The 27,946-nt window shown below is 39.9% G+C and overlaps 4 protein-coding genes and 1 non-coding gene across 5 annotated transcripts; 1 reads left to right on the forward strand and 4 right to left on the reverse strand.

The window, feature by feature from the left end:
• Positions 1 to 1,260: 1,260 nt before the first annotated feature.
• sf3b4 (splicing factor 3b, subunit 4) lies at positions 1,261 to 5,150 on the reverse strand. Its single transcript, XM_041052563.1, has 6 exons — positions 5,079 to 5,150; positions 4,042 to 4,170; positions 3,362 to 3,904; positions 2,610 to 2,777; positions 2,143 to 2,304; positions 1,261 to 1,609 (listed from the first exon to the last, which is right to left on the reverse strand). The coding sequence occupies exons 1-6, from the start codon at positions 5,110 to 5,112 to the stop codon at positions 1,437 to 1,439; spliced, it is 1,209 nt and encodes a 402-aa protein (XP_040908497.1). The 5' UTR covers positions 5,113 to 5,150; the 3' UTR covers positions 1,261 to 1,436.
• Positions 5,151 to 7,772: 2,622 nt separating this feature from the next.
• Positions 7,773 to 14,069, reverse strand: lix1l (limb and CNS expressed 1 like). The gene is made up of 6 exons (XM_041053969.1): positions 13,541 to 14,069; positions 10,705 to 10,868; positions 10,253 to 10,393; positions 9,360 to 9,455; positions 8,860 to 8,937; positions 7,773 to 8,651 (listed from the first exon to the last, which is right to left on the reverse strand). The coding sequence occupies exons 1-6, from the start codon at positions 13,878 to 13,880 to the stop codon at positions 8,400 to 8,402; spliced, it is 1,071 nt and encodes a 356-aa protein (XP_040909903.1). The 5' UTR covers positions 13,881 to 14,069; the 3' UTR covers positions 7,773 to 8,399.
• Positions 14,070 to 17,608: 3,539 nt separating this feature from the next.
• LOC121191687 (type-4 ice-structuring protein LS-12-like) lies at positions 17,609 to 20,315 on the forward strand. Its single transcript, XM_041053006.1, has 4 exons — positions 17,609 to 17,698; positions 19,091 to 19,159; positions 19,267 to 19,390; positions 20,105 to 20,315. Exons 2-4 carry the CDS (start codon positions 19,111 to 19,113, stop codon positions 20,313 to 20,315), a joined length of 384 nt encoding a protein of 127 aa, XP_040908940.1. The 5' UTR covers positions 17,609 to 17,698; positions 19,091 to 19,110.
• A 420-nt stretch (positions 20,316 to 20,735) lies between these two features.
• LOC121191686 (polyadenylate-binding protein 1) lies at positions 20,736 to 27,748 on the reverse strand. The gene is made up of 14 exons (XM_041053005.1): positions 27,000 to 27,748; positions 25,761 to 25,954; positions 24,988 to 25,103; positions 24,456 to 24,595; positions 24,217 to 24,311; positions 23,990 to 24,127; positions 23,533 to 23,628; positions 23,012 to 23,378; positions 22,774 to 22,884; positions 22,510 to 22,655; positions 22,297 to 22,381; positions 21,900 to 22,030; positions 21,508 to 21,607; positions 20,736 to 21,167 (listed from the first exon to the last, which is right to left on the reverse strand). The coding sequence occupies exons 1-13, from the start codon at positions 27,190 to 27,192 to the stop codon at positions 21,515 to 21,517; spliced, it is 1,905 nt and encodes a 634-aa protein (XP_040908939.1). The 5' UTR covers positions 27,193 to 27,748; the 3' UTR covers positions 20,736 to 21,167; positions 21,508 to 21,514.
• Positions 23,727 to 23,863, reverse strand: LOC121192530. Its single transcript, XR_005895206.1, has one exon. It is a non-coding gene; the product is annotated as a small nucleolar RNA SNORA5 (small nucleolar RNA).
• Positions 27,749 to 27,946: the final 198 nt, after the last annotated feature.

Here is a 27,946-nt window from a genome sequence, read left to right on the forward strand (position 1 = left end):
ACAACACACACGTGCGAGCGCACCTGACTCCGGTTGCCATGCCAACTACCAATTGCCATATTCTTGATCGCTTTCGCTGCATCAAGACTTCCCACGAAGAAACGTGAGACTTCACTGACACAGTGATGTCATCGCCTGTGCCATTCAAAAAAAAAAAATCTCCATGGACACAGCTAATATAATGTGAAGTAGTACAAAGTGCAGGAGAATGAGCTTTGTCTTAAAAAGCCCCAGCTGGAGGGAATGTGGTGGAAAGTCTAAAGGAGGTTGTATTGTGTTTTTAAAAAACAATAACAGAGGCTCATGACGAGAAACAGCCTGTTTCACACTTTTCTGTAAACTGTGTGGTTCTACTAATCTACAGGTGCACAAATCCTAACCTGCAGGTTTTGTCGGATCATCAGAGGGAGGAAATCAAAATACTCTCAGAAAAATCTTTGGTACCATGTCGTGTCATCTTGGGGGAACAATGTGTCAGAAATAATGGACAGAAACAAACTGCCCAGGTTTCTAGTCCTTGGAAGTAGTAGTGTAAGTAGTGTACACAGAAGAGTACAGAACTGCTTTGTGGGATGTTGGTTTCTTACTGTAAATCTCAATTAACCTCACGCTACTTGCAATTTACCAACACAGTCATGTAGCACGAATACTTTTACTGTGTAATGCTGACCAACCAACAACAGAATTTACTCGGAGACCCTGTGGCAGCAGGGCCAAAGAACAGAGATGTAGGTCAGTCCATTCACCAAGAGAACACTTTGTTTTAGAGCAATATATAACAACAATCGCAGGCCAGGCTGCCATGACATTTGAAGTAAATACTGTCTGCAGAGCTTGATAACCTTTTGGTGACTTGTTCTATCCAAAACCCATCTATCTCTCCACAACAAATATCTAAACTCACTGGCCTTTTCCAATAGCAAGCATTTTGACTTGTACTATAATACAGTAGTAAAACCACAGGGGGGGGGGGGGGGGGGGGCAATAACATTTCTGATGGCTCAGTGCCAGTGAGCCAGCAGCCAGGAAACAGGACACCAAAATAAAATGCAGCTATTACTGATGTTTATCTCACATTAACTTTTCTTTCTGTGATGAGTCAAAATGTCATGAACCATGATCATATTACTTTGATCATACTATTGGTTGGGACTAACCTAAAAAAAAGGGCCCACTCACCCTGAGAGTCAGCTAATTTTCTTTTGTTCAGTGCATGAAGATAAAACTATATTTTCACGTTTCTATTCAAAAGTGAGGAAATTTTTGTACTAAAAACTTTATTCATCGATGGTCCTTCATCTGTACAATGACCAAAACAAAATACAAAGAGGTGGTTAAATTACCTCAAAATTACAAATTTGAGTAGATCTAAAGATGTTTTTAAAAAAAAAGCAAAAAAAGCAAAATGAGAGCCTGTTTCCTCAGTCTAAGGTGGATTACGGTGGCATTGGTGCTCTCATAGGAACGCGTGGTGGGGCACCAGGGGGCCTTGGTGGCATGGGAGGACCTCTCTGGAAGCCAAAAGGAGGTGGACGAGGAGGACCAGCTCCGTAGCCAGGTGGAGGCATGGGAGGAGGTGGTCCCCTCATACCTGGAGGCACAGGTGGACCTGAGAGAGACAAAGAGCGGTCAATATTGCTGGCATCACTAAAAAAAAAAAACAAAACTCAAAACTCAAAGGTGGAAGAGATGGTGAGGCCAGTGCCAGGGAATGCTGATATTTCAAACTGCGTTGTCGTAAACGTTTTTAGACAGAAACACAGACGATCTTTCACAACTATCAACTGTTTCTTCTTTTCAGCTGTTTTTGATAAAAGGGAACTTGTCCTTTAAGAATTCATTGTGCTAGGGCAGCCCAGCAACCAAATTTGGTTTATCAACAGACAACCTACTCATAGTAGGTAATTTGTGGAGGTAGTCATGGCAACATGGTTATGTGTCAATACTACAAACCGTTAATTCTGTGTTGCTGCATCAGGCAGATATGCAGAAGAAAGGTTACTGACACTTCAGCTTTTCTTTAACAGATAACACTGAACTGAGTCGATCATAAAATGAATGGAATTTTTCATTCATATGACAGGGATAGCGTTTGTGAGCTGAAGAGACTTTTATTTGACGACAAAGAGCCACAATGCTCACCCATGGGGGGTCCATATGGTGCTCTGGGTGGCATGCCCATAGGCGGGGGTGGGGGCATGCCAGGAGGCGGCGGTGCCCGTGGTTGATTTGAACCTGGAGGAGCAGGAGGTGGAGGCACCATGCCAGGAGGAGCAGGAGGGGGCATGGGCATCTGAGGCATACCTGTGTGACAGAAACAACAAGGTGTGTAGAAGTTTAATTTTTCACTGCAATACAAAACCACTACAATACAAAATGTGCCAACAGGGCTTTTTATACATGCTTGATTTCTGATTTTAAATTTTAGAAAGCCAACAGTATCGGTGTCTTAAACCTCTAAGCCACCAGGACACACGTCCTTCCACCCGTGTTTGATTTCATGTTTAACATCCATCACAGAAAATTTGAGGACACAAATGTGAGGACTCTGTTGCATGTTAATGTCAATTGTAGCCACAGTGGAAACACATTTAAAGTGTTGCCATTACCTGGATGCATGTTGGCAGGAGGGAATGGTGGCGGTCCGGGTGGAGGTCCGCCACCAGCTTGCGGACCTGGTGTCCCTGCGGATGGAGGCATGGGCATAGCCGGTGGCATCGCCGGAGGCATAGATCCCGGAGGAGGAACAGGAGGGAAAGCACCGGGAGGTGGCATGCCTGCACAGAAACAAGTTGTATTTACAATTTAAGTCATTATTTAATCTGCCAGTGCACAAAGTCAAGCTGTTTGACTGATTAATTAGATAAATACTCCAGTCATCACAGCCATTTGTCAATTGTCAGCTGTCATACTGACTTTTAGCCACATCATTCAAAATTAAATCAAATCAATCTCATTGTCACCTACTGAGACAAAAGATGCATCAGTCAGAGCAGCATATTCACACGCACCACCTTCAACTACCCAATCTGTAACCATTACTCGCAGTCAGCTGCTGTATATGGATTATGCCAAGTTATTACAAGAGAAACACACCCCTGATAACACCTCAAAGGAACAAAACTAAAGAAATTATATTAAAAAAATAAAATATTAGAGGTGGGATTAAACCATCAAATAGGGTTTGATGGTTTAATCAAGACAGAGACAGGCAGAGACAGTTTTGCAGCAAAAATTGTATCTGTTGGTTGCATGTAAAAGATTTTCACATCAGATTGGATTTACATTTAAGAGCAAATTAGGAATGGAATAGAGCACCCTCTAACATCTACCCTGTATAACCACTTTCTTCCAGTCATACCTGGCATGGGGATCCCAGTTCCGAGTGTGGTCAGGACCGGTGTCGGAGCACTCGGTGGTGGAGGAGCGTCTGCAAACAGCTGGTGAGGCCTGTCTGCCTGGGAGAGAGGGTTTTGCGCAGCCAGGAGTCGTTCTGCAGCCGAGCCATGCCGTTCTCCTTTAGAATCCTTCTTGAAGGCGTACGATACCGTGATGGGCCTGTTGCAGAGGTATTGGCCGTTCATGGCCTCTATGGCGGCATCTGATGCATCAAAGCTAGCGAAATTGATGAAAGCATAACCCTTGGAGTTCCCGGTGTCCGGGTCTCGCATGATCTTTGGCGTCTGGAGGATCACGCCAAAGGCACTGAATGTGTCGTAGAGCAGTTTCTCGTCAATCTCTGGGTCCAGGTTACCAATGAAGATGTTTGCACCGACATCTAAGTTTTTGTTGTGCGCTGAGGCCTTATTAACTCGAATTGGTTTGCCATAGAGCTTTATCATATTCATGATTTTGATGGCATAGTCAGCATCCTCTTCACTAAGGAACTCTACAAAGCCATAGCCTGGAAAGGAAGAAAAAAAGTCAGTTGCAGTGTATAGGCTAAGAATCCAACGGATACAAAAAAAAAATTAGGAGTGTTTTTTCACCCTGTTGCTTCCATGGTAATCAATGTCTTCAGGCATATTAGCTGATACTCACCCTGATGTTGGCCTGTGACCCTGTCTTTGGGCATGTGTGTGTTGACCACAGGGCCAGCCTGCAGGAAGAGCTCCCATAGTAACGGCTCTGATACTTTCTCATCCAAGCCGCCGACATAAACAGTGGCGTCTGTAAAACAAATTAAAAATAAACTTTAATGAAAATATCTTGATGTCAAATTAGACCAAATTTTACCTGGATTGACGTAAATTCAAATTACAACCCATCATAGATGCTTAATATCTCTGACTATTACAGGCTATCAGATGTTTTAAATCACTGCGAATTGAACAATATTCATCTAAATTTGAAAATGATAACACAGTAACCGTACTAAATTTGAACTAGCCAAGGAAATTTAGTCACATTTTGTTATAATTACAAGGGGCCATTGTTTTAAAGGCTTTAACAAAGCCACATGATAAACTTATCTGACTTTTCTGACATTTGCTGATGAAACAGACAATGGAAATCAGGTCAGGCCATCATATCCACAATAATACTGAGCCCATACATCGCACCCTTAGCTTTAACACATATTATGAAAAAGCGCCAGAGAACCCGAAATACCGTGACACAACATCTAAGTACTAAAAGAAAGAGTTAAGATTTATTTAGACAAGATTAGATAGTTTTGTTAACTATGTTAAGCTAGCCTTAATTATGTTAAGTTAGCTTGATAAGCTAACTGCTAGCCACAGTAACGTAGCTCTGCTTCCAAAATGCTAACAACAATGGCCGCCACATTTGATAAATCAATCAAAAATCAGCGCCACATCTAGCCTCTCCTACAGCAAGCAGGTAAGATAAACAAAGGTAAACGAAGTTGACTTGAATGCATAGATTATCCGCAAGACAAGCTAACGACGACCGAACACTTCCATGTGACCGTGCACTTGTTTACCACAATCTGTTAGCTATCCAGGCGTCCAGAGGCCCTCAACAAAACAAGGTAAAGAGTTTGAAGTGTAAACCACAACTAGATTTATAGTGACCAAAACAAAAGGCTGAGACGTGTATTTTAATGATGCAGTTACCTTGGTTTCTTTCTGAAATTGGTCCCGCTGCCATGTTGAATGAACAACGGAGGGCGAGCGTTCTAAACGGAAGCCCCGCCTCTTCCTGCGCTGCGTGCCGGAGACGGAAGTAATAAAACATATTAAAAATATTTTCACAGTAATTTCTGAGAGTCTATTCTCTTGACAACAATTTTTAAAAAATGTTAATCCAACTAAAAGAAGCGGATCATTTGTTTTTCATTTAGTTGTTGAACGCACAATTTACTACATACAGCACAATACAAAAGTTTTGGCACCACAAGTGAGGATGCTTTCAAAAATAATATTATGAAAAGTGTTTAGTTTATCAGTTAACTGATAAAAAACTTTATTAAGAAAAAAAAAACTATCATGGAGAACTTGCCACAGTTCTTCTGTGTATTTAGGCTGTCTACAGTCTGTGGTCTCTTCATGTAATCCCAGACTGATACCATGAGATCAGTATTCTGTGGGGGGCAGACCATCTGTTACATGACTCCCTGTTCTTCATGTAGATAAAGATAGTTCTTTATGACTCTGGCTGTTTGTTGGGGTTTGTTGTCATGAATAAGAATCAAAATACGTAAATATGTAAAGTGCCTAGAACAGTTGTGTAAATTACACCTCATTCCATTAAACCATTACCAATTATTATCTATTGACTTCATGCTGGTTATATAGGTCCAGTTACTTAGCAGAGTAACAAGTGACATGACAAATTAATAAACATTTGTATCAGCCAATTTATTACATTATATAAATCTACTAAAAGTATAAACATGGAATACAAAATGTTCATAGAAAATACATACAATAAGGGCCTTCAGAAACACTTAAAAAAAACAATACTGTATAGAATATGAAACATATAAAAACAGAACTTAATCAACACATCATGCATCAAAGCCAAAAGACTAAAAGCCCGAGTTTGATTTTTTTTTTTTATAAAATGGATAGCAAAAAACATATACTGTTTTTAAAAAACCCTTCATCAATAATGATCACAAAGAAAGGTCAAAGGCATTTGTAAGAAGACGAGAGCTCTGAGATTAATGGCTTGTGGTCAAAAATCACACACATAATAAGCATAGAAATTAGAAGAAAAATGTTAAAACACATCAACCAAGATCTCCAGCGTCATTCCAACAACCAGCTCATTTAAATACTTGTTGAGTCGGCAGCACAGTATGTTCTGAAGTCGGACTGGAAATCAGTTCATGGGACGATGCAGTCTCTGAAAACGTATCTGTTGCTGAGATTCTTGGAGCATTCAAAGGTCAAAGTGTGCATTATATCAGTTCAACGGCCTATTTTAAAATTTCCATATTTACTGAAGAGGGCTGCAAGATCTTTGCCAAGAGGACAAAATAACGTCGAAACATTTTTCTACTGGTGCTGCACACATATTTTGCAAGCTGAGTACCAAACCAAAAATATATATAACGGTGATAAATGTATGCCAAAGGTATTAAGAGTTAACATAGCATGTAATCCATAACACCACCTTTACATGTCAGACAAAAGACTTAGAGTAGCACCATCTTTTAAAGACCCCATTAAATGAAATTTAATGGGTCTAACCATTGCATGCTACCAATTTCATAAAGGCACAGTGATCCCAGAGAGGAGATACAGCAATAGATTATTAAAACGGATCTGGCTTTAATCATACTACATTCCTGCTTTTTTTGCTTTTATTTGCAGTCTCCTTAAATTTTGTGTAATCACTTTCTGCTGTTGACAATCCAACATTCAGCAGCAGCAAGAGCCCTCCTGCTGTTTAACTTGCATAACTCACTGCCCACATTGTCAATTAAACTCTCACTTCCATTACATGGGGTCTTTAAAAGGCTACTCATTGACATGCTTTCTTTCTTACAATGTAATGAAATACATTTTAGATAAACAGGGAAATATAAGGATATCACATTTACAGTATAAAAGAAAACAGGTCCTTCAGCATAAAATATTTGAAAGGTGATAAGTGAGAGTTACATACATTGTTTTTAGCCTACAGACGTCCACCAGCACTGCTAACAACCAAATTCTGCTTCAAATATCTCAAAAAACATAAACCACAAGCGCTGGTACTGTTTTGAATTGGTAACAATGACTCACACATGACTCACACGTGGTGAATCAGTTTGTTAAAAAGCCAAACTTCATTTTAACAAAAGATCCCTGGGCTCATTTTTTGGCTTTCACCACTGTGTGGCTATTTATTCTTTTTGCTGAGACCTCAACTACATTTTTGTCTGCCGAGCACCAATTCTTTTGATCTCCTCTATCACGAGGGTAACTCTATCTTCTAAACAGCATCGCTTTGCAGGTCCTTTAGTTGAGAGCACACTGAAAATATACAATCAGCTAGTGTCGTGGTCACCAAGCATACAATGAATGTTAAATTGTTGTCAAAAGCCTTCACAAACAAAAACAAAATGAAGTGAAGGTTCATTATCTGATTTTTCAAAAACCTGAGCTGCTGTCAGAGTGATCAATCCCCTACTGACATTTCTTCAAAGTACCCACAACTTTTTACATCAGCCAATAAGTAGTTTTCAATGCTTACTGGAATTGTCACATTATAATTTCATTATATTCTCATTGCTACTGACAGGATAAGGTCTATACCCCTTATGAAAAACCTCATTGTGATGTGCTGACATTATATGGGATCTTTCATCCCCTTCATAGCTGTTTATGCTCATTAGTGGACAGGAGGTGCTTGCTGTCAAGGTTTAAAGGTTGTGAGAGACAGTTTCAATTCTGGTATTTACTCTCTTTTGCTTCTTTTTACCACTTTGACTTGCCAGAGTCCACAATACTATAAGTGAAGTATTATAAAGTAACGCACCCAAAACATTAAAGAAAACACACCAGTCTGACTTAAATCAGATCTTTACCTCATATGTGTTTGGTTTGTTGAGTCATATTACCTTATGACCTGTACATTCACTGGTGAAAGGCAGGTTTTGTTTGTTACAGTATGAAATAATGAAAAAAAGACATGTACACCCCAATGGCTGGTATGCCAAGCATGTTTACAGGTTTTTTTTTGTTTTTTTTTTTTAAAGAAGCACTGTTATCCTGTAATCACTAGGCACAAAGAGGTAACGGCTATAGCGGCAAGTGTTTGTTTTATGGACAGATGTGCATACTGTAAAGTAAAGGCCTGATTACCTGGTCCTCATAACAAAACACAAGATTCAAAATCAAAATTTAAAAAAAAAAATCAAATGAACCATCTTTATCTCTATGAAATGTTCAATACCGTTACCAGGAATCCTACGGAGTGTGAAGGCATGTTTCCACGCGCTAGGTTTAGTGTGACGGTAGGGTGGCAGAGTTGGCTGCACTCAGCTGACCCACAGCTAACATCAGGATGTCTTTCTTCTCTTTGTAAAAACGCAGTTCTCTGCCCGCCAGCCTGGCGTCCTCCAGTTCTCGCTCTGTGGAGGCCAGCTCCTGCGCAATAGTGCCCGCTATGCTCTGTTCTCGGTTCACCCAGTCGGCAGCCATCTGAGTGCGCATGTCATCATCCAGAGCCCGGTGGGAATAGTGAGCCAGCACCTCCTGTAAAGTTCAGTAACAGTTTTCTGATACTTCAAAGCTTACTGATGGAATGAACTGCAAAACAAACTGAAACTAGAGACATTAATTTCTCTGAGGGCTTTTAAAGTCTTGATTTCAGTGAGACTTCATGAATAAATAAAGCTTAACTAAAACCTGTACTTGGATAATTGAAACCATTTGTAAGATGGGCTTGAATCTCATACAGTACCTGTCGGGAACACTGTCGTTCTCTCATGGCCTTGAGGCTTCCATTCCAGTGCAACAGCTGGAACACTGTCATCAGCTCCTGAACAGACAAACACAGCCGAGCCAGCACGAATATGAGACCCAACTCACTTCAGAACACAATCAATATTTTGTAATTCAGTAAACCATGCATGCTGCCTTCAGACTTCTAATTTTCAGTTAGAAATGGGGTTGCAATGTTCTAGCTTCTTTTCTGGTCCATGAGCCACATCCATACGAAATGTTTATACATTTGTCAATGGGTGTCACTAGCATGCTAGAGGAATTCAAGCTAGAAATCACTTTAAAAAACATTTTAGGTCTCTATCTTACTTTTACGCATTCAAGCTCACCACATGCAAAACATTTACAGACAGCACCTGGGCTCAAACCTTGCCAATGTTATTTTCACACTACTCTGCTGTGTCTGAGTAGCGTAAAATGCTGCTTAACACAACACAGACATTCCTGATTTTTATGCACCTGAAACTCCAGCATGGATTTTCCTTTGTTGGACTCCAGCATGAAGCGAAAAGCCCCAATTCCTGTGTTGGGATTATCAGCCTCCTCTCTGTTTCCCTGTAAACGTCAACAAGCAGTTAATGACCGTATGCTGAGATTCTGGACTTATAAAGTATATGATGGCTTACATATATGAACTTTAAGGTTAGTCACAGACACTGAGGAGGATAAGGATAGAACTAAAATATCTGATGCATATACTTTGTTGCTGTGGTGCAGTGATTTTGCCAGTGTCTCCCTGTTTGTTGTTTCAAATAATTTCACACTATTCCTCTGATCTGCACGCGCTTGTAAGAAATGCAGAAGACTTAAAGTAATAACACTGAATGTCCACAAGAACTTTGCTTACTCCACAGAGCTCCAGCCAGGAACAGCTTCAATATTTTGCTTTTTAAAAAGTTACTCTTTGTAAATAAGTTCTCTTCCTTGAGAGATTTTGTGCATCTGTTTTCAATAAAACTAAATAGGAGCCATCTTGTCAAAAGCGAGTGAGTATGGGAGCCAGTCCAAGTCTCTAATATTTTACTTAACTGAAACCGTGTTGTGCGTACTTGGAAATTAACTACTGGATTTTTTTTAAAAAGTGTGCTTTTGTAAGATTCTATGTTTCGTAGGAGTTATGTCATACACAACAGGCTTATTGCATTCCTCCAGTTACATGTACTGTGTGAAAACACATTCATAACTACTCCATTACACTCATGAATCATATACAATATTTGACATATATTTACATATATCCCCTTAACATGGCACCACTGTGTAGACCTAGGATACTGTAGGTGACATTGCTTTCTACTGACCAACAGCTCTATACTCAAACACACAACTTTCAGCAGCTTATCATAACTTACATTGAAGGAGGCCAGGGCCTCACTCACGCTCTTCTCAATGAAGTCGTCTGTGATGCGACGAGAGGGATGTTCATTGAAAACAGAGTTCATGAGGGCAATCTTGGCAGCGCTGCGTCTTGCCTCTGCCTTTGTGGGACAGAACTGTCAAACAGTGAAGAAAACATGCATTAGTGGTCAGATACAGTCAGATAGATAGATGTGCTGTGCAGTCAAAAGGCTGAACGCAGCCAGTGTTTATATGGAGAAAACTTAGCAACAATGTGCACAGATCTCAATTTACTGTCTTCTGGTCTTGTGTTTGAATCCATATTTGGTATGTTGTGTTTACAAGAATGCTGGAATTTCATAAACTTGTACATCGTACTTGAACAAGTATTTTTTTCTTAAAATTATCACACAGAATGAAGGATTTCTTCATCTCACACAGCAAATAAAAAATGCAAAAACTGTACCTGGAAACTTCCAAAGCAGCTGCCTCCTGGAAGACTAACATAGCAAACATATGGTGGGCTGTTGGATGGGACCATTTCATAAACAACTAAAGCTCCATTCCTCAGATCAGCCCCTCTGGTCAGCTTCATCTGCCAAAACTCCTGTAAAGCTTCCACCACGTTTACTAGAGGGAACAGATATAAATAAACTGTCACTTTGTGATATATCAACCCTGCCTTTTATCAATAACTCTGTTTACATTAAAAAAATACTATAGTGCCCTAGACTCTAAATCTCTTTTCTGTCATTAGTCCCTTACTGGGATCTACAACATCCTCTCTATGGAAAGGGTGGGGGGAAGGTCATTTCAAGGATGCCAGGGGATTTTCCTGAAAATATTTAGAAGGTTGCTTAGAGGAAATTCTGCATCACCTCAGAGGAGCTGCTTAAGGAAACACACCCTCAAAACTAAACTTTATGTGCTCATGAGAGAAAGTTACGTTCTTGTCCTCCAAGGGGAAACAACAACAAAGAAAAGCAGTCAAATTTGCAACCGAGCCATAAATAATTATTTGGGTTTGGGTCTGCAGGGAGTATGTGGGTGCATCCAACATGATCCAGGTCTCTTTCACTGGTGTTACCTCTCAGCTCTTTCCTGCTGGGCTCTCACAGTTTGATACGAGCACAGGCAGACTGCTTCTCCCTCACACACACAGAGTCTGGAGCCTGATCAGTACGTTTTAGGGCCAAACATAGAAATAGAATCCTCTACTGAAAGCATATCCTGACATCAGATACATAAATCCCTAAACTGCAATCCAAACAATTTTGTTATTGCTCTTACTGTGTGAAAGTGAAATGCTCACAACAAACTGTTGTCTTGTTGTTTGCCAAATATAAAGTAATAACTTATGTGCTATTGAAAACAGCATTTCAAGTTCTACTAACCAATGTCTCGTGTGAAAGCTGTTGCCGTTTACAAAATTATAAAATGTACTGTTTATCACAAATATCCTTCGGTTACTTAAGCTTGCACTATATGTATAATGAGCCACTGGATGTACTGGAGGTGCACAGTAGTTTCCTTAAGAAACAGGCCACCCAAAGTAAGCGCAACAAACCAAATTCTAACCCTGACAAAAAGTTATTTTTGAGCATCTAAAGGGTTAAGGGCAGTGATAAGCATTTTGGTCTGTTTTTCTCAGGTTTTGAGCATTTCCTTAAAAATAAAGGACAAAGAGTCAGGAAATATTGGGAGATAGTAGAGGATGATATATTATATGCAACAATGGTGCTCGTCCAGGCTCTGACCTACAATAAGGCAGTTACGTGACATGTGACCTAAGACTACTGATCCACCAGAAACACTCTGCTTCCACACTTATGAGCACAAACATTATGGGAGCTTGCCAGAACTGTAATCACCAATGATGCACTTGACTTTCTAACACACTGAGGAATTAAGTAGTTTTGGATGTAAACAATGCACATATGTGACAAAATGTATAGCAGGCCCAAGTAAAAGTAGACTGCCACTCTGAAAAAAAATAAAAAATAAAAAAATATATATATATATATGGAGAAATTAGGGCTTAATTGTGTTTATATAGCAAATTAATGCCCTTTAATTCCCTGGTAATGTTATAATGATACTTAAATAAAAAATGTAGACAAGCCAGACTACGGCATAATGTGGATAAAATTATTGTTGCCAACAGCCAAATGCATAAGGATGTCTTTGTTTTTTGTAAACGCTGTGATAATTTACATAGCATCGTATTTTCTTCCAAAGACTAAACCACAAAATTGGAGCAACATTATGATAAAATACAGCCAGTCTACAGTCTTTATGTTGCTGCCAATGTTGACGGTGTTAAGTAGCCTAAATGGGATATAGGAGGAAAGAGGCTGTTAGTCAGAGCACGGAGGGACAATCTTTTGGAAATAAATCCTATTACCAAAGGACAGGAACACTCGTATTAGCTCCAAATGCCAAAAACATTTTTGCAGCTTTTGTTTTAATGTTAGTTTTAAGCATGCCTCTTGCCAAGGTGATACACTGATTAATAAAAAACACTGAGTAAACTATAATCACCAGGTGATCATCATCAGACAAATAAATATAGATCTAAGCACAGATCAAATATATTTTCAGAAAATTTAAATTAAAGCTTTTTTATATAAAGGGCTGCTATCATTGTAAAAAAAAATACTTTCATCTTGTACTTCTTACTGTGATGTATAATTTGGATTTAATATAAAATATCCTGGTCATGTCTGTCAAAGATGGATAAACTCAGTTTATCTCAGCTGAAAGGGCCTTATAACCTGATTTCACACACCTCTTTACTACTGACAACTTTCTTTTGTCATTATATTATTATTTTTTACAGTTCACAGAACATGATCAGTATTGTACCGTGTCCAAAGTGAAACAAGATGAATTTAATATAGTTAATTTATAGGTATAATAGCTTATTGTCCGCAGATGTAAGCCCCCAGAGCTGTGGTAGTTAATCCTATAATGAAGTGAGAGAAGCAAATGTTACTGTAGCTATGTAAATATCAAAGAAAAACTCTTACTTCCACAGAGATGGTGATATTATATCAGGTGAAAATTACCATACTAGACGGTAAATCAAGATACAGTCGGTGTATTTGACACTGTGTGGTTAAACAGGAGAATCAAAGTGATGTAGTTTGTTTTTTGCGTTGCTAATCCACTTCCAAACAAATGGCGCAGCTAAAAGTGGCTCCTCAAAACTCCCCTCCCCAAGTACAAACTAAATACAATATCACACTGAATAACATCACTATTTCCACATTTAACGGGACATTATCACCACTGGACGTTACCTCTGCCGTAACCTTGTGTGTGTTTGGCGAAGCTGCGGACCACAGCCTCCACCGCCTCCTTCAGCACCGCCGGGTTCCCCGGGTTACAGTGGCCGGTAGCCCCCGGCCCCAGCCCCGCTCCGACACCGCCGTACAAGCTGTGGAGCTGCAGCGGAGGCGGCGGCGGGGGAGGCCCGGACGAGGCGGCCAGAGAGGCCGGGGAGGGCAGCAGAGGCGCGATGGGCACCGTAACCCCGGGCCGGAGAGAGGAGCGGAGGGTCCCGGTCGGTCCTGAACCGAATCCAATCCCTGGCTGTAGCCTCTGAGGGCGGATACTGTCCGGGATAACGTTAGATTCCATTGTCCCAACGTAACGTCTGCGAAGTCCGGGTCTGGAGGAAATATGTAACGACCAACCCGACGGTTTCAGGCTCTAACGCGGTCTCTGAGAACTGAATGAACAAAGTGTTCGCAGGATTTTGCCAATCACGGCCAAAAGAAGTACTTAGCCGAGGTTCCTTCGACACATAACACTGCTGCTATGCATCCTCACTCTCTGGATTAGACTGCGGGATTGTCAGTCAAATGATGCGTTCAGGGACTCCCGGTATTCTCCAGCTTCTAATTTAACGGAGCAATTGTACATTTAAAAAAAAATGTTTTAGCCATGTGTGTCTGTAGTTTAAGCTCATTACCCAATATTTACTGCATCCTGCATTACTGTATGATGGTTTTAGGATAATTATGCCTTGTTGTAGGTGCGTAAAGTGGTGTGTATTTGTATGTATACCATCTTTGTAATTCATTACACTGTGTATTTTTTTAGTATGTTATTCATGACATGTTTTTGTGAACAGTGTGCTCCTTTGTTATGGTTCATGAGGTCTAAGAAAACAGGGTGTTGAATGCTGTACATATTTTAATTCTTTCTGGGGGAAACTTGAATTGTTGGACTTACGAGAGACAATGACAGTAACCTTGACCTTCACTTTGATATACCATTTTATTTTGGGTGATGTGCATTTGTATGCTGTACCATTTTAAAATCCTGCAAAAATAGAAAAAGACAAACTTACAGTTTGGGAAGTTTTGATGTTCAGTTTTCATTTTCATAAGTTTCGAGGCTGTTGTTAGTGGTGGTGGTGTGGTGAACATTTACTGCCATATGTTACAAAGTTTTGCACAACACCATCTATACATGAGGATTGTATAGAGGTTGATTATGGCAGATGTAATGCGCCTAAAAAAAATAAACATGCATACTATATATCAGCCTATTACAGCAAGCAGAGATTTGTGCTGGATGCTTGTTTGTAGTGATAATTTGTTCGTCTAATTTGTAAAACTGCAACTTTATGGTTTGAGTCTGTTATAAACTGCACCAGAGGCATGTCAGTTCTGTTGCATTTTAATTGTCTCAAATAAAAATGAACAATGTAGTAGTTTACTCAGTGCCCAAAATCAAATCATCAGATTTCACAGAACTTGTGCAGCAAGGCAAAAAATGCTGATATAATGCATGAATGAATTTTGTCACATTTCTACAACTTCAGCATTAGAAAGTTACAACACCACTCTATAGTATCTGGTTTGTTGCGTTATGTGCATATTTCCGACATTTTCTATGTGACCTGAAGGCAGCAGTGGAAAGTCAGAGAAAAATCAAGCCGAGAAATCTGAGCCTCCTCTGTTCTCCTCTGGCACCAACAGAGAACAACTACAGTGCGGGCTTACAGCTCCAGCTCTGCAGCCTGAAGCATGTGATTAAAACTTGGAAGCAGAAAAACTCAGTTTACTAACTAAGAGGGTGAAAAAAGGATATTACTTCTTTTAAACAAGTAAACAGGTGATGAAAGTTGGTAGTTACTGGGTTTAACTTTGAGTTAGTGGACCACCAACTTCGCACAGAACAAATACTTGGAAGAGGAAATGGGACCTCCTCTTGTGCTTCTTAAGAGTTTTTTATGACTTTCTGGGCCTTGTGTAATTTTTCATTCTTTCTGTGGTCTGGGATGAGGCCAGAGAAGTCCAGAGGAGGAACTAGGGAGCATTTGATTAAATCTTTTTTTGAGCTAAATCTTCAGTATAATAAAGATTCAGTCACTGTGCGTCTGGTTCCACTAAAAAACAAATTTTAAACAAATTGCAGTAAAGTGTTAGACTGTGAAAATCTCACAGAAGCCAAGAATAAAGTGTCTAAAATCTAACAATGTGAGGATGTGGCCTGTTGACGCTGTTTATTATAGAGTGCATGCACAACAGAAAGAAGACTCAACAAAGTCATATATCATAATTGTAATGAGTGTTTTGCTCACTGGAGGGCATACTCTCATTTCATTACATCAGTTTATATCCTCAGTTATTCAGCTTTACAGCTTTATGCTCATATCCTCTGACATGGGGAGCGTGATGTTGTTCTCCGGTGGTTTTCTGTGTTCTCTGTTCATCCCTTTTTACAGTAAAACTACACACATATCCTTGCTTTACATTTTCTCATTGTACATTCTTGCACTACTCCTACACTACACACTACACTTTTGTGTAGCATTCAGGTCTGTGTCATCTCTTCATGCCTTGCATACCACAGCAAAGATGTCTGGATCTTTTTTCTGTTTTTTTTTTTTTTTTAAGAGGATGGTTTTGAGAGATGTAAACAACCTAAGCCATTTGCTTCCACCATGGGAGTCCGGGCCAGTGGTGAACAGACCCTGGACAGAGAGAATAATCTCTGGTTGAAAACATTCCCACATCTGGTTTTAATCAAAGCTTTACAGTCAAAATCTGACTTTTAAAACTCCAGTGCAGGGCTTTCCCACTAGATGAACAGAGACTCACAGGACTGCCATTCACATTTTATGAAACAGCGTGTGCTGTTTATGTTCTCTGCTCATGTATTCTCATCCAAATATGTTATTTTCCCTCTGTATTGAATTGTTTATTAGTGACTGGGGTGGAGTGGGGTTGAGAATTAATTACTTTATGACAACCATAAAGATAGACAAGTAACACTGAGTTGGATGTTAACCAAAGGTAGAAGGTTTACATCCACATGGTTGAGTGTAATTCATGACATCTCCAAAGGACAGCTCAATGAGATATTTTTTTAATCAATTTATTTAGTTAGATTTTCAATCTTTTTTTTCCAAAATGTTTTAATTTTTAAATGTGTTGTTTTGCTCTGTAATTTTGTAATTGTAAGACAACAAAACCTTACAACTCAGAAAAGCTGGGGTATTTACTCAAAACAGAGAAGTGAAGTCTTATAACTTTTAATCTGCTGAGATGGATGTTCATAATGAAATGTCATTAATGAAAAAAATCTATATAAAAATCTACATAAAATGAGTTTTATAACACAAATAACGTTTTTATGAGAATATTGTGATTGTTTTTATGTTTTTATGATATCAATGCCTAATGCTGATCAGTGAGTTTTTTATTCATTTAATGCGATCTTACAATCAAAACAGATCAATGTAATAAAAACACCATAAAAACTACAAAGCACCCTATCATTCATGCCTACATGACTCATCCCTCCTTTAAAAGGTAAATGACTGACAACAGAAAACCAACACCATCTATACAAAGATTCTATAATTATGATAATCATAAGTCTTATTTGAAGACACAGACAAAGACACAGACCTAAAGTTACAGTGTGCAACATCAGGGACACTGAAAATAAAATTATGAAGTGCTTTACAACTTAAAAAACAAAATTACAAAGTACTTGATGATTTAAATCAAAAACAGCCAACCAGGCAGAGAACAAGAAAATACAAAATAAAACAAGATATTCTGTCAGTTATCTCATCTGTTATCTGTAGAAACTGATGTGGCAATTTCAAACATACCTGGCCTCACTGTCATAATGGTGACGCTGTGACTGGTGATTAAGTGTTTTATTTAATCAATATGATAAGATGCTCACTCATGTTGGACAGTCAGCAGAAGGACTGTTGGACTTTGGTTGAGTTTGCCCAGGTGGCAGAGCGAGCAGCAAGGGTCAGTGTGCTGTGATTCCTTTACTTGCACAAACATCCAATTGTGTCACATTTCTTTATCTTGTCCAATCAGATTCACATTAGGACAGGGCTGCATCACTGTGCTGGACTATAAGAGGTGTGAGAGTCCTACAGGGAGGCACCATCCGGTCCAAATTCTCCTGCGGAACAGGTGAGTCTACTTCTGTTTCATTTTCTCATGAGCTGAGGCTGCAGATTATACTCTGACACACAAATCACAAATTCTTCTTCTATGCTAAACCACCAATATTTGCTAAACTTAAGACTGAAAAGTAACTTTTTAAAAGGGAAATGTGTGCCTTTGTCACTTTGACATTTGATGAGAAAACTGGTGTTGATTAATGGGAGGCCTGAATTTGGATAAATCTCAAAGGAAAATACTTTATTTTTTGAGTTTTCACTGTGATACTTTCACCTAAAGTTACAGCATGTTCATCCCAGTTTCAGTCCATTTGCACTGTAGTTTACACGGAGGCAAAACATATTCCAAGAGCATGTTGAGGCGCTTTTTATGTTAACATTTAACAGTTAACATTTTGTGGTGATGTAGTACTGGCTTTTGAAATCTTAACTTACAACTGATTTGCCATTTAAATATGACACTAGTATGGATTACATGTGATCCATATTGCTGTGATGGATGAGCTTTCACAAGCCGGTTTCTTTTATTTGAGTTTTTAATTTAATTCTTTAATCCCTCTCGATCTGAATGAAAAGCTCTGCACTGATTTGTTTACTGAATTTAAAGCATACCCAACATGGTCTAAATTAATACTAAACTTATGGAAGTGGTTGGTTCCTCTTTATATTTTATTAGTTAATTATAAAATATATTTTTTACAAAAAAATATAACTACATGCACTTACCTTACTCAGGGTTTCAAACACAAATGTATTTCTTTGTGCTATTGTTTGTGTTCTTCTTCTCATATATTATAAAATATCTTAGCTTGAAGTCAAAACAAATGTGCCAAAAGTTTTAGAAAAAAGAAAGAAAGAACATTTCCAACATACCGGCTTGTTTGCTCTTGAGTCAAAGCAATGAAAAACATTAACTATGTTTGGAGGTTCATTCTTGACCTTATTGGTGATAAGCTCACTGAGCTCATTCAGGAGCTCACACTTAACTGGAGCTGCTGACATGATTTCTGTGATAAGCTAGATAAAGTTTACAAGTTAGTGTGTGGGGGTTAGGACAAACACACAGTAACAAAATATTTATTTTATTACCACGTGACAACAAAAAAAAAGGCTGAGATTCCAAGAAAAATGTGACAGCTGATAAAAATCAGTGAGTCATCTGATTGAGCAAGGAGGCTTTCATAGATCCAATTTGTGAAAAAAAGAGTTTAATTATTAATTCAGTAAATGATGCACTACAATGAAAGATGAAGTCAAATAATGGTGCTTTCAGTCAACATATGTATGATTATACTGCAGCAGATCACAAATGAAAAGAGACGACAAACATCAGCATATTGACATCAGGTTATATCACCCTTGTCCACACAGAATCATAACTGAGTGATGTTTGTTTCTGTAGGTCTCCTCCAGTCAGCAGTCATGAAATTCGCCCTCATTGCAGCCGTTGTCCTGCTTGCTCTGGCACAGGGTACGACCATCTCACAATTTACTTTAAGTTCTCAAATGACAAGTGCCAGTATATTTTTTATTTAAGGTTTCTTGCTTGCTGATGTCTTTGTATCTGGAAACCTGCAGGAAGCTTTGCACAAGATGCTTCTGATATTGAGAAGCTCGGTCAGTACTTTGAGGATCTGAAGAACAAAATGACTCAGGAGCTGACTGAGATTATGAGCAACCAGGAACTGACCAACCAGGCCCAGTGAGTACTCTGAACCCATGATACCACCTTACCCAAGACAAGGTAGCATCAAACACCCATAGCAGACAGTACATTTGCTCAAGTACAATTTTAAGGTATTTGTACTTTACTTGAGTTGGCTATTTCTATTTTATGTTCCTACAGCAATACATAACAGCTGTAATGACTAGCTACATTTAAGATTAAGATTTTACATACAAGACACAATCAGTTTACAAAATTCATTACTATAGATAAAATTTACCAAGATGATAAACCAAATTGGAGGTTGTTAAAATTGGAATCACCAGTAATTTATCCAACAACATTAACATGACACTGGAGCCATTCTGTGTAATGAGTACTTGATTCTTTAAGTATATCTTGTTGGTTGTATAGTACTTTTACTTTTTAAACTTTTACTTTTTCTTGTAATTCAGTATTTTTATGGTGTAGTATTGCTACTTTTACTTGGATAAATAACTTGAATACTTCCTCCATACACTCATAAATGTCTGGCAATCATGTAAATCAGGATTTCTGACTTTTTCAAATAAAAATTAGAATCAGCAGAGAAAAGAAATGCAAATATGGCAGTATCAAGTAACTGAACTGTTTGGGGTGTTTTCTGATAGCAAAAGCTCAAATTAGATTTTGAGTCCACTGTAAAATCCAGTACAAATAGGTGCATTTCAGATTTTCATATATGGTGGTTTATCATTTTTTGCTCCACAGGACCTTCCTGGTGGACAAGAAAGCCCAGCTGGAGCCTCTGGCCACTCAGATCCAGGAACAGCTGAGGACTGCTGCTGCCAACGTGGAGGAGCAGATCAAGCCCCTGGCTGCCAATGTGCAGGCCCAGATGCAGCCCATGGTTGAGAACTTCCAGAGGCAGGTGGAGGCCATCTTCCAGAGGCTGACAGAGCAGGCCCGTGCCCTTAACTAAACCAGCTGTCGCCCCCAAAAGATGCAAATAAGCCACCACACTACCATCTTCTAATGGAGCTACTTGCATTTATGGCTGGCCTGAAAGCGCAGGCTTAAATACAACAGCCTAAAATGTGTTTCAGTGCTTGTTAAGATTGATGTTTATTGTATCTGTCCCATAGCACAATTAAAAACTTGGAACACAATTCAATGGCATTGATTTAATTTCATGTGTGTGTGTGAGTCTAATGGGTGTTTATTTTTAGCATCTCGCCATTTGGAGTTCTGAACTATTTTGATTTGATCAGCACAAAATTTAAGAACATTTGGGATTATAACTCTCACCACAAGCAAAAATATTATGAAGAAATCTTTACAGGTCCATACTTCTGTCATAAATCACTCATTTCTCTAACATCCAACCACAGACACATACTGATTATTTTATAAGTTTTATTCAAGCAAGCAAAGGTCAAGGGAAATTTCACAATAACAGGCCTCTAAAGCCCAAACATTCAAACATTTAAAAGGGATAAAATGGCAGAAAGGAATGCTTTCAATCTTATTTTGTCACAGAACTCTCCTCTAAAACCCCTCATTGATCATTTTTTATTTTAACTTAACCTTTTTCTCTTTTTTTGTATATTTTCACATTTTAACTCATCAAACCAGGCCTGGTGTTCCTCTTTATTATAAGCCTGGCTAGAGACGTGTTTCCATTGTTTGTTTGGTTTTTTTATATATTATTTGACTTGTTTTTACTTTGTTTTGTGTATTTTTTTTTTTTTTTACTCTTTCACTGTTGAAGTCTTTTTTTGTTGTTTTTTTTTTTCCCCCCCATCGGTGAAGCTAGTCTCAAGGTTCCCCGCTCCTGTGAAAACAACACAAAAATATGATATTTATTGCATCTGTTTGAGTTTCCAGGGGGAACAGTTTACAGCTCATGGGTAAATTAACAAGTATGTGACAGTGTCATCATGAGGAGCCATAATCTCTTAACAACACTGTCCTCTCTTTGGAAAATTAGTCATAGTAAGTAAGTAAACTTTATTTATATAGCACTTTTCACAGATAAAGAAGTGCAGAGTGCCATGAAAATAAAATAAGACAATTAAAATAGCACTACATAATTACAACTTATTAAAATAATGTAAAACCAACCAATAAAATAACATAAAAACAAACCATATCCAAAACCAAACCAATCATACCTTGGGTTCAGACACTTGGGACACCAGCTGAATTTGTCACGGTCTTCTGGGCAGCCTCCTTGGCCTGGTGAGCCTGAAGCACAGCCACTGCCTCATCCACCTACAAACATCAAGTTAACTAATGTTACCACCACCACATCATGCTGGGATCTCAAAAGGGCTCTGCTTTCACGAGACCCACCCTTCCTATGTCTAAACGATACTTTCGCGAACTTCATATGTTTTGTATTAACATGATTCTTCCAGCATTGCTGGTGGAAATGTCCAGTGACATTTATATTAAGACCAGAAAGTGGTCCCTCAATTCCCTGTTCTTTTAATATTAAGTCCTGTGAACTCTTTAGACAATACACTAAGGGAAGTTGTTCGCATTAATGAACTTAAGTACTGACCTTCGAACGGAGAGACTCGGGAGACTCCAGCATGTGGAGCAGCTCTGAGTTGTCAATCTCCAGCAGCATGCCAGTGATTTTCCCTGCCAGGCTGGGATGCATGTTCTGGATCAGTGGAAACAGACGCTCACCTAGAGGATTGACAGGGGATTTAAGACAGGGTGTAATTAACACTTTCCAAAGCCAAATGCTAAGATTTAGTCTTAGGTGAATAAATCCAGTGCCGGTCCCAAATGACTAAGACAATACCGTGTATGTGCATGCGTTACATACAATATACAACATACAAGGTATAGATGGGGAATGGTTTCTCAGGCGGGGACAGGAGTAGTAGTTCTGACTGTAAGTGATATGTTAACAGGATATGTTCTCATGTAGAGCAGTTGCTGAATCTTACCCAGCATCTGCTTCTGTTCCTGTGGCGGAGCAGCAGCCAACATGGAAGCAGTCAGAGGCTCCTGCCCCTGCACATGAACTGCAGGCTGAGGGACGCAGAGAATGAAAAGTCAGAACAGAGAATTTTGAATGCACCTTCAAAGTGAACTTTTCTGCACGTGCAGGGCAGAGAAGATGAGAAGATCTGGCCTAACAGAGAAATGTGCATTCCTACCTGCTGCATGGTGACTTGCTGCTGACCAGTCATGTGTTGCTGAGGATTGCGAACTCCTGCGGCATACTTGTACTGCGGGACTCCACGCACTGGAGTGGCTGCTGCAGCAGCTGCGGTGGCTGGTCGGGGCCCCATAGTCTGAGCGGCTGCATGAAGAGCCAACAAGGGGATGAAAACATCAAAAGAGAGATACAAGTAGCACCCATCTAGTTTAACTGTATTGGCTTGTGTAATTAGACTATTGACTGAGTACAGGTGACTGACCGACACGCTGAGTGGACATCATGCGTGGCACCTGGGAGGCAGGTCGCATGGTACTGAAGGTCTGAGGGCGTGGTGCTGATGGACGCATGGCACCTGGCATGTTCTGGAAGTCTGTGATCAAACAGAAACATAGAGGCGTCATGTACAACTACAAACAAATGACCTGCTGTTGTTCCACTGTGTCTTTAGGTGCTTTTAAAATTATTGCAAATGTACACAGAGACATAGGGACACTCACGTTGTGGCCGGACACCTTGGGTGGTCCAGCGTGGGCTTGGGCGCAACTGGGCCATCTGGCCAGCAGCTGGGTAGTAAGCAGCACGGTTCTGGGCCTGGGGTATGGCTGCCATGAAGTAGCCAGAGGGCGGAGCTGGCTGGTAGGGATTGATGACTGGATTTGGCACTGCACGCACACTGGCCATGCGCTGCATATACTGGTTGGTCAGGTGGGCTTGTCGCTCCTCTTTCCGCTGGGCAAGGGCCACGTACAGTGGCTTGGTGGCTACAATGCGTCCATTCATTTCAGTCACAGCTTTGGTGGCCTCCTCTGGGGATGAGAAGCAGACAAAGCCAAAGCCTTTGCTGCGTCCACCTTCCATCATCACCTGAGGGGAGAGTCCAGTGAAATTAATTCTTCATGATAAAGTATTAATATTCTACTATGCACTAATACTAAATAGTAACTACACCACTGAAGAGTTTCAGCGCTGGTAACTTATCTCAATCATTAATTAAACAACTACAAAGCTGAGGTCTTACCTTGGCACTAGTTATGGTGCCAAATGGTGAGAACTCCTTTCGCAGGCGTTCATCATCAATTCCATCATCAAGGTTCTTCACATACAAGTTGACACCCTGAAAATAAAGACAGACAAAAGTAGACTTTTGTGCTTTCTTTTAACACTACTACATATTAAGCAGGAATGACGTCCCTTTATAATTTAATGAATTCTTTTTGTCTGTAGTACATTTTTATCCCCAGAGTCTATGATGAAGAAAAGTGGGGCCCATGAACTACAGAGTCACTGTTGCAGCCATTTTGGCCAGTGCAACCTACCAAAGAGGGAGCACTGAATTTGACAAAGCTGCAGTCTTACTTACGTCAGAAGACCAGCAAAAGATTCCAAAACTCTAAGAATCAAGTAACACTTCATAGTTGTGCTATGCTGTATTGTTTGTTTTAGTTTGTCAATTTGTGCTAGAAAAAGAAATGAACCTGGTAGCGGGTCATGCGATCTTGTTTCATTTGCTCAAACTTGCGCTTGAGCTCTGTCTGTCGCTCCACCTTCTTCTGGGCACGGCCGACGTAGATGAGCTTGCCGTTAAACTCCTTTCCATTCATCTCATCCACTGCCTGTAGTAAACAAGAAAACAAAGTCAGCCCTTGGGCTGGAAATGGTGGACATTTCCAGGTGGTCAGGAAATTGCTGGTTCATCTCTTACTTTCTGGGCGTCCTCGTGCCTCTCAAAGCTGACGAACCCAAAGCCTCGAGACTTTCCACTGTCATCCGTCATGACGCGGATACTCATGGCATTTCCTAGGCAACAAAGAGGTAACCTCAGCAATTTTATTTTGCCCCCATAATGTTTTACTGCAGAGGATCAGAACACTGTATATGCATGTACAGGAGAAAGCTGAGTTATTTCAAAGAGCCATCTGAAATACAGACAACCTGACTGACCATATTTACTGAAGAGTTCTCTCAGCTTCTCATCATCCATGTCTTCACCAAAGTTTTTTATGTAGACATTTGTAAACTCCTTGGCTCGGGCACCCAGCTCAGCCTCTCGTTCTTTGCGAGATTTGAAGCGACCCACAAACCTGTATTGAAAGGGACAATTAGCTAAATTTAAAAACACATTATATGCAAATGATAGGAATAAGTGTTTTGCTCATCACAACTGTAAATTCAATTGTCAATATTTAGTAAACTCTAAGGGCTACCTCAGCATGACCAAGCTCATTCCAAGTATTGTTACATTACAGAACTCAGAATAAATGGGTTATGCACACAACAGGGCGATCTTCATTTGTCACGGATCTATTTATTCAGTCATATTTGCAAAGAAACATTGCCTCAAACTGCCCAAGTATCACTGTGAAACCTTCAAACTTCAATCAGACGAGGTGGAATATTAATTCAACAAAGAGTCTTTTTTTTTTTTAGTAGTATGAATCAAACTAATTAAAAACTGCTTAAAACATTCACTTACACTTTTCGGTCATTGAGCAGCATGCCATTCATTTTCTCAATGGCTCGTTCGGCTGCCTCCTGAGTCTCAAAATGCACAAAGCCGTAGCCTTTAGAGCCATTCTCGTCACAAACCACCTTAGAGAAAGAAGACACATGCTGCTTTTAAGCCACACACACATGCAGTAATAGTATATTACATCTGAAGTGTCTTTCAAATCAAACGTGAAGTATCTCTGACTGTTTTACAAAAACAGACTTCCTGTGACTTTTTCATTTTTTGCAATGAGACTCTGCTATAGTCAAAAAACCCAGCTCCAATTACTGCTCATTGTTTCTCAGGGATATATTTCTTGTGCAGCGTTGCTCTGGGAGACTCAATGTAAGATTCATAAAGTTTATATTAGTTAACATATAAATTCATAGTTTGATTAAGGGCTCATATTCCTCACATGCAGTACAGACCACACTCCCCACACTTAATTATTTTTACATTACAATATTTTAACACCATCTGTTATGTCTGTATCTACAGAAGTAAACTGTGATTCACTACTGATTTTATCTAGTGTGAGAACTGAATATTCTGGTATTAGAAGCTGGGTGACTGGAACATCTGTCAATTGGGGAGCAGGTCTTTCAGGTCTCTATAGTTCAAACGACACAAAGCCATTTACAAAGTACACACATGCAAATTATGCCAACACTCACAAAGCTAAACCACACCAATGACAGTTGACCACCCCCCACTTTGAGTTAGATACAGCAAGGCTGAGGTGGCCAAAGGTCTTTTACCTTGCATGACAGGATGTTGCCAAAAGCAGAGAAGGTGTCATACAGAGCCTTGTTGTCAATAGACTTGTCAAGATTCTTGATGAAGATGTTTCCCACGCCGCTCTTTCTCAGTGATGGATCACGCTGCGACCACATGATTCGCACAGGCCGCCCCTTGATCACATCAAAGTTCATCGTGTCCAGTGCACGCTCAGCTGTGGAGAGGGTCACAGGGACAGGAGTTAGGGTTACATCTAAATTTTCTAAAGTCCTGGACATGGCAGCATATGTAAAAGGTGGGGTTGTTAGTCTCAGGTTAATGACTGCTGGAATTAACTGAATGTCAGAAAACTGGATCTCTTAATTTCTCCCCCTTTTTCTAAAAACAAATATGGTCCACAGTCCTTGCTGTCACAGTTGTTACACATATTTACATCTGTTAGTATTAAAGGTGTCAACTTCCTATTAGTCCCTTGCTCCGGGGCAGGCGGACAATAGGTGTTACTGCATTCATCTACTTCCCCTGGTCTCAAGTTTCAAAGTGGGCCATCCTGGTCACAAGTATGTCAGCACAAATGCATTAGCAACCCTCTGGCAGTAGAAATCTTATACAGTTAATGTTAATAACAGTATTATTATATTTTATCTAGATGGCACACCCCTAATATCTGGTATAGCTAGTGAAAAAGCCTCAACAGAATATATCTCAGTAAAAACACAGAAACACACCCAAGAAAACCACAGAGCAAATGCAGACCTATGCTATTATCAGTGGAAGGCAGACAACATTTTGTGGAGAGCAGATATTTGGGTTCTGGGGTAGGCCAGACTGATTACAAGGCACTTTTAGGAACTGATAAATTACTTTTCCTAACTGATAAAGATAAAGGCTCACACTGCAACAAAACTGACTGGCAAGTGTTAAGGGGAGATCTAATTAAATTGTGTCAGCACTTTGGGCTGAATGGCTGGGGTGTTGCCCTGGCATTACAGAGATGTAAGAAAAAAAGGCAACGAGTATTCAGCTGGCAGCTAACAGTGCTCTGCTACATTGGTGGGGTGGGCAGGGCAGGGCGGACGCGGTGCTTTTCTGCTACGCCACTGATGGGAGGTTCAAATAAGGAGACCCTACCAACAACATGTCGGCCGCAGTCACGTGTAGTGGAGAGAGGCTAGCTCTCACTTGTCACCGACAGTCAATTAAAACATTCATTTATTTTTAAAACACATTTTAATTGTTATTTTTTATGAACTACATACCGTCCGCTGGCTGCTGGAAGTTGACATAGGCGTATCCAAGGGAACGCCGGGTGATCATGTCTCTACAGACCCGGATCGACAGGATAGCTCCGGCAGGGCTGAATTTCTCGTACAGCATGGCCTCGGTCACATCTTGATGCAGATCCCCGACGTAAAGGGAGGCCATAGGGTAACTGGGAGCACTGGGGTTCATTTTCGCTGGCTGTGGATACTAGCAAAGTACTCGGACAAAGCTTGATTTGCTTAACGGAAAAAAAAAGTTTTCGGTGGCAGAACGAATGCTTAGTTCCCTAACGTTCACTGGCGTCACGTCAGTTCGGGGCAAGAATGCTGATGGTAAACGTTAGCAACCGTTGGGCTGTCAGTTGCAGTGTTCTCGAGTAAAATTCTAAGATGAATATATTAAAATGACTCAATGTCGACTCCTAATGGGATTAAAACTGTCATTCAAAACTGACACACAGCGATAAAAGCAAATCTAGCGTTACTTGGCCTCCCTTCTGAACACGTCGACTGAAAAAAAAAATTGTCGTTCGAGTTAACGTTAGTCAGCCCCTTCTTGTACGTTACCGTCCAGTCCGCGAATGTCTACTCCAGCTTCACCGACTTGTTACAATAAGAAAAAAAAATGATTTTTTGGCTTTTTTTATATTTTGAATTTTTTTTTGTATTTTTATTTTTTTATAGAACGTGTGCCGAGCAAGCTCAGGAGCACACACGCACTCACACAGCACTAACAGCCGGGGTTGAGGGGGAGGCAACCACGGGGAAGTTCTCTTATATGTACTAGAAGGCGCGTCACCCAGTTGGACCAATCATCTTCTAGTATAGTAGAAAAAAGTCAACAAAGGGGCGTCAACCACAAACTGTACGCATGATGAAATCATGTAAAAACGTATTGTTAAAGGCTTAAACTGACTTATTGTATTGACAACAATGGTCAGTTA

Source organism: Toxotes jaculatrix, chromosome 13, assembly GCF_017976425.1.
Source record: "Toxotes jaculatrix isolate fToxJac2 chromosome 13, fToxJac2.pri, whole genome shotgun sequence".
Taxonomy (NCBI): Eukaryota; Metazoa; Chordata; class Actinopteri; family Toxotidae; genus Toxotes; species Toxotes jaculatrix.